Source organism: Bison bison, unplaced genomic scaffold (genome assembly GCF_000754665.1).
Source record: "Bison bison bison isolate TAMUID 2011002044 unplaced genomic scaffold, Bison_UMD1.0 scf7180017864472, whole genome shotgun sequence".
NCBI classification, from domain to species: domain Eukaryota; kingdom Metazoa; phylum Chordata; class Mammalia; order Artiodactyla; family Bovidae; genus Bison; species Bison bison.
In genome coordinates this window covers 2,878,373-2,888,925 of record NW_011495033.1, presented here as the reverse complement: position 1 = coordinate 2,888,925, position 10,553 = coordinate 2,878,373, and the positions used below count along the sequence as shown (strand labels likewise).

The following is a 10,553-nucleotide window of genomic DNA, read 5'->3' as shown; positions in this document are numbered from 1 at the left end:
TCTGCTTTATTGACTATGCCAAAGCCTTTGACTCTGTGGATCACAACAAACTGTGGAAAATTCTTCAAGAGATGGGCATACCAGACCACCTGACCTGCCTCTTGAGAAATCTGTATGCAGGTCAGGAAGCAACAGTTAGAACTGGACATGGAACAACAGACTGGTTCCAAATAGGAAAAGGAGTTCGTCAAGGCTGTATATTGTCACCCTGCTTATTTACCTTATATACAGAGTACATCATGAGAAACCCAAGGCTGGAAGAAGCACAAGCTGGAATCAAGATTGCCGGGAGAAATATCAATAACCTCAGATATGCAGATGACACCACCTTTATGTCAGAAAGTGAAGAACTAAAGAGCCTCTTGATGAAAGTGAAAGTGGAGAGTCAAAAAGTTGGCTTAAAGCTCAACATTCAGAACATTAAGATCATGGCATCCGGTCCCATGACTTCATGGCAAATAGATGGGGAAACAGTAGAAACAGAAAGAGACTTTATCTTTTTGGACTCCAAAATCACTGCAGGTGGTGACTGCAGCCATGAAATTAAAAGATGCTTGCTCCTTAGAAGAAAAGCTATGACCAACCTAGACAGCATACTAAAAGCAGAGACATTACTTTGCCAACAAAGGTCCATCTAGTCAAGGCTATGGTTTTTCCAGTAGTCATGTATGGATGTGAGAGTTGGCCTATAAAGAAAGCTGAGCGCCAAAGGAATTGATGCTTTTGAACTGTGATGTTGGAGAAGACTCTTGAGAGGTCTCTTAGACTGCAAGGAGATCCAACCAGTCCATCCTAAAAGAGATCAGTCGTGAGTGTTCATTGGAAGGATTCATGTTGAAGCTGAAACTCCAATACTTTGGCCACCTGATGTGAAGAGCTGACTCATTTGAAAAGACCATGATGCGGGGAAAGATTGAAGGCGGGAGGAAAAGGGGATGACAGAGGATGAGATGGTTGGATGCCATCACCGACTCAATGAAAATGAGTTTGGGTAAACTCCGGGAGTTGGTGATGGACAGGAAGGCCTGGCGTGCTGCAGTCCATGGGGTTGCAAAGAGCTGGACATGACTGAGTGACTGAACTGAACTGATTATAACTTTATAGATAAAGTTCGCTTTCTAAAATTAGCACTGTTATCCTGCATATGAGAATCACCAGTTATTAGGGGAACTTCACTATCATTCTGAAAATGTAATTTCCAAGTTAATCATTTAAGTAAGTTTGTGTTTAAATAAATAGAAGGCTTCTATGAGGAAAAATATTTTAGAGAAAAGGGGAGGCAAGTGAAAATAGTTATATGGATTCACCATGAAGTTGACTAATGTGAGTCTTAAAATATTCTATACCTTTTAAAAGTATATCAGGGAGTTCCCTGGTGGTCCAGTGGTTAAGAATCTGCATTGCAATGCAGGGGACTCGGGTTTGATCCCTGTTTGGAAATCTAAGATCCTATGTGCCTTGGAGCAACCAAGCCGGAGCGCCATAACTAGAGCACCCACGTGCTGCAACTACCGAGCCCATGTGCCACAACTGCAGAGTCCATGTGCCCATAAAGAAAGATTGCACATGACACAGTAAAGATTCCACACGCTTTGACTAAGACCAGCATAAATAAATATTCTAAATTAACTTCTAAAAAAGTGTATCAGCATGAGTACAAAAAGCTATTTTACCACCATTTATTCATAAAGCTAAAGTTTACTTTCCTTAATGAAGATGAAAATGTTTTTCTCTCCACCACAAACTTAGAAAGTGATTCTAATAGTCAAAGAAAACAGCCGCATTTTCAAAGGTTCAGAGGTTCGATTTCACTCCGTTGTGGTCTCAAATTTTGTTTTTAGAAACATAATTTCTAATTAATCCTTGTATAATTCAAGGATTAATGTACATCTGGAATAATAATCTTAGCATGTTTCTTTGTTAGCCGTAGGAAGATATGATGACGTGGTGAACCAATGAATGAAGCCAATAGACTGTGATTACTGCTTTGCTTCTAATACAGAGCATTAAATCCTAGGAAAATCAAGGAGGAATATTTGGTAACTTTTACAAGGAATTTATCTGCATTCTTTCATTGGGAGAGCTGATGCAACTTTGATGAAAAGCAATTTATTTTTTAACTGGTGTTTCTTTTCTCCTTTCAGTCTTCACAGAGTATATCAGACAGTTCGGCATTAGGGACCCACAGCAATGTGATAGGAGCAGCAGCAAACAAAAAATCCCAAGGTAGAGAACTACCTTTTCTCCTACACACTAGAATGTAAAACTATTGTGAAGTTTTCATTGGGGATGGATTCTTCAAGATTTTGCCTTTCAAAAATATAATACCAGGAATGAATATATACACACATACTTTTGTTATTGTTCAGTTGCTCAGCTGTATCCGACTCTTTGCAACCCCATGGACTGCAGCACGCCAGGGTTCTCTGTCCTTTACCATCTACCAAAGCTGGCTCAAACTCATATCCATTGAGTCAGTGATGTTGTCCAACCATCTCATCTTCTGTTGTCCCCTTCTCCTCCTGCCTTCAATCTTTCCCAGCATCAGGGTCTTTTCTAATGAGTCAGCTCTTCGAATCAGGTGGCCAAAAGTACTTGAGCTTCAGTTTCAGAGTCAGTCCTTCTAATGAATATTCAGGGTTGATTTCCTTTAGGATTGACTGGTTTGATCTCCTTGCAGTCTGATGGACTCTTAAGAGTCTTCTCCAACCCACAATTCAAAAGCATCAATTCTTCAGCATTTTGCCTTCTTTATGGTCCAACTCTCACATCCATACATGACTACTGGAAAAATCGTAGCTTTGACTATATGGACCTTTGTCAGCAAAGTAATGTCTCTGCTTTTTAATACGCTGTCTAGATTTGTCATAGCTTTTCTTCCAAGGAGCAAGTGTCTTTTATATACATACATATATATGTGTGTGTGTGTGTGTGTGTATATATTTTTTTTTTTTTTTTTTTTTACTATGGCGTGTGACGTGTGGAATCTTAGTTCCCTGACCAAGGATAAAACCCAAGCCCTCTGCAGTGGAAACACCGAGTCTTAACCACTGGACCACCAGGGAAGTTCACCCAGGGGTATTTTAAATGCAATTTGGGAAATAGTCAATGTGGGAGACCTGGGTTCGATCCCTGGGTTGGGAAGATACCTTGGCAAAGGGAACAGCTACCCACTCCAGTATTCTGTCCTGGAGACTGTATGTCCATGGGGTTGCAAAGAGTCAGACACGACTGAGTGACTTTCACTTTGAAATATATTCCCTTCAGACCTACTGTACAGCACATGGAACTTCCAGCACATGGAACACTACTCAATGTTATGTGGCAGCCTGGATGGGAAGGCAGTTTGGGGGAGAATGGATACATGTATATGTTTGGCTGAGTCTCATTACTGCCCACCTGAAACTATCACAAGGTTGTTAATTGGCTATACCCCAATACAAAATAAAAAGTTTAAAGAAAAAAATATATTCCCTTTACTTTCTATTGACACTTTTGAAGCAACTTTATTAATCTTGTACTTAAAGAGAAAATTTACCTAAGAGTGGACTGACACAGCAGACAACCCATAAATACAGAAATCTAGTGATTCGACCTGCCTGTTGTTTTTCTGTTTCTTCTTTTTACTTCTGTACTTGACAACACATTTGTTCTGTTTGACTTTTAGCCCAATCCTTAATCCAAATTCTACATGATTATGCAGGTTGAAAATTTATATGATCAAAAGGCAACAACTAAATAGGCAAGATAGTCATCCCTTTTACTACTGTTCTTCTAATTTTAGATACTTAGTGAAATCCTATACTACATAAATTTTTCACAATATTTAAAATTTAACAATTTATATTTTAGTTAATTGAAATTCTTTCGAACTTAGTTTCCAACTATCAAGTGTTTAATATGTGCTAGGCTGAACTATAATAATAATTATTAAAGCATTTTCTAAACTATAACTTTCTATATAGATGCTAGCTATACCTTATAGATGCTTACTCTTCTCAAAGTATTTTTCTGTGTTTTAAACCAATTAAAAGAATTATTTACTATTTCTTATTAGTTCATATTATAATACATATGCATGAAGAATCAAACTATTCAGCATTTATTTTGCCTTTATTGTAAACTTTCACAGTCCCTAACTTTAAAAAAGTTTCTTGGCAAGTCCTTCCCTCCCTGCCCCCCACCACCAGTTTCCTGATTTTGCTTCCTCCTCACTCCCTCCTTCCACCACCACTACCCCATAAATCCCTTTGCTTTTACCATACTCACATGGACCAGCTTTATAAATAAACTCTTTCATTTTAAACTTGCTAAACAGAATTGTGATCTTGGTAATTTCCTATAAATTTAATTAGATGTTCACTTTAATCAGTTTATGGCCAAATCTGTACATGCAAGTCACATGTGTATTCCATTCTTTAATTTATTGCCTCTCTAGAAAACATGTCAAGAGTTTATGGTCTTTCCTATTCTCATACTTTGAATTTGTTACTGCTTTATAATGTATGATAGAGGGAAATGTATTGTTTGAGTAAGTCTGTTCATCCCAGTATATGATATACATTGAAAATATTGCAGTTGCTTGTTGCAATATCAAATGCAATACAATGTATTTATTTATTCAGTCATCAGTCACTATTAATTTTAATATTCTAAATCTCCCTTTGTAAATATGTATGTGTTTGTGTATGTGTATGTGTGTGTGTAATAAGTGGGAAGAGGAACTGTTATTCCAATTTCAACACATCAAAATAAGTGTCTTTATCTTTGTTGTATGCTGTGCTGTGCTTAGTTGTCTGATTCTTCGTGACCCTGTGGACTGTAGCCCTCCACGCTCCTCTGTCCATGGGATTCTCCGGGCAAGAATACTGGACTGGGTTGCCATGCCCTCCTCCAGGGGATCTTCCCAACCCAGGGATCAAACCTGTGTCTCCTGTGGCTCTGCACTGCAGGCATATTCTTTACCACTGAGCCACCAGGGAAGCCCATCCTTGTTATATACTTATCAAAATTAAAATGATGTTATTTTTCCAGGAAGCTCCTAGAATACACTCAAATACTTATCTTTGCATAGAAAATATTGTGTCTAAATGTATCATGTGAGTTCCTCGTTTCTTTCCCTGGTTATTACATTTTTCAAGCTATGAGCTGAACTTGTGTTTTGAGAAATTTTATTTCTTTTTCTATTGATTTGCTCAGCTTTATTCTTATTACACAGCCCTAAGTTTTAAAAAATTCTGCAGGAAAATACCTTTTCCTATAGCTATTGAATTTTAATGTCAATAGTTTTAATAGTGCTTCTTTTCCTCCTCTCACAGTAGTTTTTCTATATTATGTCAAATGTTAAGAAATCCTGACAGATCAAGCCAGCTGAGCTTCAGACAGGACCTGTGTTTTAAGAGAACACGGCACATATGTTGAGTAGCCCTGCTGGGTCAATTTTCACCAATTCAATCAGCGGCCAGTCCCTCTAAGGTTGTATGCCTTCTGTGAAGAAAGAGTCTGCTAGAGCTTATTATAATGTGAATTATAATTCATTCCTATTTGCGTTCTTAAATAGAGTTGTGCTGAGGCCATGCCCAGCAGTGGGCCAGGTACTGAGTGCAGAAAATGATGAAAGTCATTTATAAAAATCATTGGACCTTTCAGAATATGAATAAGAAATTTTTTTGTGTTTCTACTTCTTTAATTGAAAGCATTTGTGCCTGTAGTGCCTGAATAGGACTTTGTATGTTATAAGGTGGGTTAATACAGAGTGAAGATGTGCATGTTGGGTAAGTATTTGAAAAGCTCTTAATTCCATAGAAGCTTAGAAAGTCCTGAAAAAGAATTTCAGTGCTTAGCATAGTGCCTGGCACTATGACATCAATAATTACTTATTGAGTGAATATGTAAACGAATCAATCTATCTGTAAAAGATTTAGGACTATATAGGCATAGGCTCGAAGAAGGCAATGGCACCCCACTCCAGTACTCTTGCCTGGAAAATCCCATGGATGGAGGAGCCTGGTAGGCTGCAGTCCATGGGGTCGCTAAGGGTCGGACACGACTGAGCGTCTTCACTTTCACTTTTCACTTTCATGCATTGGAGAAGGAAATGGCAACCCACTCCAGTGTTCTTGCCTGGAGAATCCCAGGGATGGGGGAGCCTGGTGGGCTGCAGTCTATGGGGTTGCACAGAGTCGGACACGACTGAAGTGATTTAGCAGCAAGCATAGGCTAAAAAACCCAGTATTTGCTTGAAATTGTATTCAGTTAAACTCCTTAATTAATTTTCCATTGGGGCAGTGCCGTAATTTATGAATTCAGAGATCACCCAATCAAAGGACTGCTACTGATAGGCTTATTCAGAATCCTGATTTACTGACCCTGCTATTGGTGTGTCTCCTTTTGTTTTCTTGGTATTATCGCTCTAAGAGAGAAGTGTTTGACCAGAGTTGTAACCAAACACCATCTACTTCCATTCTGTGTGTTGGTGGGGAGAGAGCAAGCACTAGGATTATTGCTTGCTGCTAAGTCACTTCAGTCGTGTCGAACTCTGTCACACCATAGGGAGCAGCCCACTAGGCTACTCTGTCCCTGGGATTCTCCAGGCAAGAATATTGGAGTGGGTTGCCATTTCCTTCTCCAATGCATGAAAGAGAAAAGTGAAAATAAAGTCGCTCAGTCGAGCCCGACTCTTAGGGACCCCATGGACTGCAGCCTGCCAGGCTCCTCTGTCCATGGGATTTTCCAGGCAAGAGTACTGGAGTGGGTTGCCATTGCCTTCTCCGGAGGATTATTGCTTAGCAACCTGTAATACCAAGCACACTAGAGGAGCACTAGCAGTCTGCAGCAAAGATAAGAGAATGCCCTTGTTCATTTGTAAGTTTACTAATGAGCCAGATATTAAGATGGCTAGATATTAAGTTGCTATACATCTGGAGGAGGGATATCTGCCTTGGGTTATGCTGGAGAGGTTAAAAGGAAAGAGAGACGGCATTTTTAAAATTTAAGTTATGTAAGATAGATTTCTACTGCTCAAATTGAAATTTTAATAATACATCCTTCTTTAAACTCTTCTTCTTGTAGTTTCTGTGATTCTAATGTATCCTGGTTTCCTCCCAACTCCCTAGTCACTCTCAGACTCCTGTGTAAATGTACTTTATCTGCCTATTCTTCTAAAATGTTGCACAAAATTCCTTTTATGGTCCTCTTCTCACTCTAGACAGAGTGAGCTCATCCAATAATAATAATAGTAATAATGACTATAAATGCTTCAGGATATATGTGTTATATATATAATTTCATATATGTATATGTATAATTTTCTCATCATGATTATCCTACAAAGTATAATTATATTCCCATCTTGTAGAAATAGAGTCTAAGTTTATAAGCTTATTCTATAAGGAACTACTATATGTTAGAGCTGAAATTTGAACCCTGATACCTCTTATTCCAATGCCTATAATATTTTTTAACACAGTGTTTATTCATTCATCAAATACTTGAGTACTTACTATGTTTCTGACACTGTTCTAACCCCTGCTAACTAAGAATTCAGTAGTAACCAACACGGACAACATATCTTCATTAATGAGTCTTAATTTCGAAAGGTGGGTTAAAAAAAGATTATTCTTCCTAAAAGATCTATGGGTTTAGCCAGTGTCATAAGGCAAATAAGGAATATAAAAATTATAAAAGTTATCAAGGAAAAAATAGAAATTTCTTTTTAGCAGATGAACAAAGCAATCAATATAAGTTTATCAAGGTTTCTGGATACAAAGTCAATATACAAAAACAATTATATTTCTATTGTATATTAGCAACAAACAATGAAAATTTTAAGATCCAATTTTAATGTCTTACAACCCCCTAAATATCTCAAAGTAAGTCTAACCAAAAATGAACAAAACCTCTACACTGAAACTATAAAGCATAATTAAAAGAAATTAAAGATGACCTAAATAAATGAAAACATATACCTTATTCATGAATTAGAAGGGTTAATGTTGTTAAGATAGTAGTGCTTTTTCAACTGACCTCTAGCTTCACTGTAATTCTAATAAAAACTTATGCAGGGTTCTGTATGTGTGTCTGTGTGTTTATAAAATGACAATTTGATTCTAAAATTTATGTAGAGGTGCAAAAGACCCAGAAAAGCCAAGGAAATCTTGAACAACACAGCTAGAGGATTTATATTTCTAAATATCAAGATTTATAGTTAAGTAACAAAAATTAGGACAGTATGACATTGGCATAAAAATAGACAAGCCAATGGAACAGAGTCCAGTTGAAAATCCTGTATTGAAAACAAGAATGATGCCAAAATGGAAAATATGTATTTTTGAGTTCTACCTCACCCCACACATGAAAACAAATTCTGCATGTATTATAGATGTAAATGTGAATGATAAAACAGTAAATAATTTTAGAAGAACACAGGAGAATATTATCACAATTTGGGGGTAGACAAAGATTTCTTAAAACACAAAAGATGCTGACTATAAAATAAATAAATGAAGAATGAACACATTAAAATTAAGAATTTTATTTTTGTTCATTAGAAAACACCATTAAGAGAGTGAAAAGCCAAGCAAAATATGAGAAAAGATACTTACAATACCTGTGTTCATCAAAGGTTTTTAACTATATAGAGAACCCCTACAAATCAGTAAGACAGACAATCCAATGGAAAAATGGACAATAGCTTTGAACAAATACTTTATCAGAGAAGATATTCAAATGCCTGTAAAGAGAGGGAAATGTGTTCTAGTTCATTTGTCACCAGGGAAATGCAAATTAAAATCATAAGATAAACTATATGTTCTGCAGAATAACTGAACTAAAAGACAATGCCAAGTTGGCAAGGATATGGAATACAAGAATTTTCATACATTGATGGTAGGAACGTAAATTGGTACAACTTCAGAAAACTGTTTGGCACTATTTCTAAGGTGAATATATATATACCCTATGATCAGCATTTATACTTCTAGGTACATACCAAGATAAATGAATGTATATGTCTACCAAAAGACATGTAGAGGATTGATCATGGCAGCTTTTTTGTAATAATCAAATCTGGAAAGTATTCAAATATTCTATCAACAGTAGAATGAATAGAAAAAACTGTAGCATGTTCACATAATGTAATACTATGAAGCTACTGCCAGGCAACGTGGATAAAAGTAGTTAAGTTATTGAGCAAAAAAAGGTACTATTAATAGAGCACATGTTGTATGATTCCATCAATATGAAGTTCAAAAACAGATAGTATTAATCCATAATGTTGAGAGTCAAGGGAATGTGACCAGACAGAGGGAGGAACGGGAAAAGGCCTAGAAGGAGAGGAGGAAAGAAAGAGATAGGAAGAGAGGAAGGAAGGAAGGGGAAAAGCAAGGAAGAGAAGGGAAGGGAATGGAAGGAGGGAGGGAAGGAGGAAGGAAAGTTAGTGTTAACCTTTGAAGGAACGTTGTGATTGAAAAGGTAGCATGAGAGGGATTCTGAAGTCTTGGTGAGGCTCTTTTATCTTTTTTTAAAATATGGTAAAATATAGACAATGTTTATCACTTTAACTATCTGTAAGTATGCAATTCAGTGACATTAAATGTATTCACAAAGTTGATTCACAAATCATCCCCATCCCTACTCAAGACTCTTTCATCATCCCTAACAAAAACTCTGTACCCATTAAACAGTATTTCCCCCTTCCCCTCTCCCTTCACCCCACTGTGATTTCTATTCTACCTTCTGTCTATGAATTTAGCTACCTCATGTAAGTGGAACCATATAATATTTGTCCTGTGTCTGGCATATTGCACTAAACATAATGTTTTCAAAGTCCATCCATGTTGTTCAGTTCAGTTCAGTCGCTCAGTCATGTCTGACTCTGCGACCCCATGAATTGCAGCACGCCAGGCCTGCCTGTCCATCACCAACTCCCGGAGTCCACCCAAACCCACGTCCATTGAGTCGGGGATGCCATCCAACCATCTCATCCTCTGTTGTCCCCTTCTCCTCCTGCCCTCAATCATTCCCAGCATCAGGGTCTTTTCTAATGAGTCAGCTCTTTGCATTAGGTGGCCAAAGTATTGGAGTTTCAGTTACATATATCAAAATTTCATTTTTCTATGGATGAATTTCTGTTTTTTAAATAACCATCAATCCTCTACTCTTTTATTTACTTTGCTGTTTTTATCCACTTTGACTTTATCTTGCAGCTTGCTGATTGATTGTTTTCTGACGTTCAAGCCAATGTATTGATGATTTATTGGCAACAACAATCCTTTTTCATTTTCAAGTAATCTCTCTTGCTTTATTGGTTTGTTTAGTTTATTTTTTTTAAATAAGCTTTTATTTTTAGACTACTTGTTAAGTTTACCAAAACAAAAATTGTGAAGGTAATACAGAGAATTCCTCTCTACCCCATATCCAGCGTTCAGATCAGATCAGTCACTCAGTCGTGTCCGACTCTGCGACCCCATGAATTGCAGCACGCAAGGCCTCCCTGTCCATCACCAACTCCCTGAGTTCACTGAGACTCACGTCCATCGAGTCAGTGATGCCAT

At 37.3% G+C, this 10,553-nt stretch overlaps 1 protein-coding gene across 1 annotated transcript in view; it reads left to right on the top strand.

Annotated features, from left to right (window-relative positions):
• EFCAB5 (EF-hand calcium binding domain 5) overlaps positions 1-10,553 on the top strand; it is an 88,844-nt gene that overhangs the window by 4,524 nt on the left and 73,767 nt on the right. Inside the window, exon 3 of the mRNA XM_010861679.1 lies at positions 2,145-2,226. Within this exon, the coding sequence (XP_010859981.1) occupies positions 2,145-2,226 (82 nt within the window). The remainder of the gene's footprint in view (positions 1-2,144; positions 2,227-10,553) is intronic.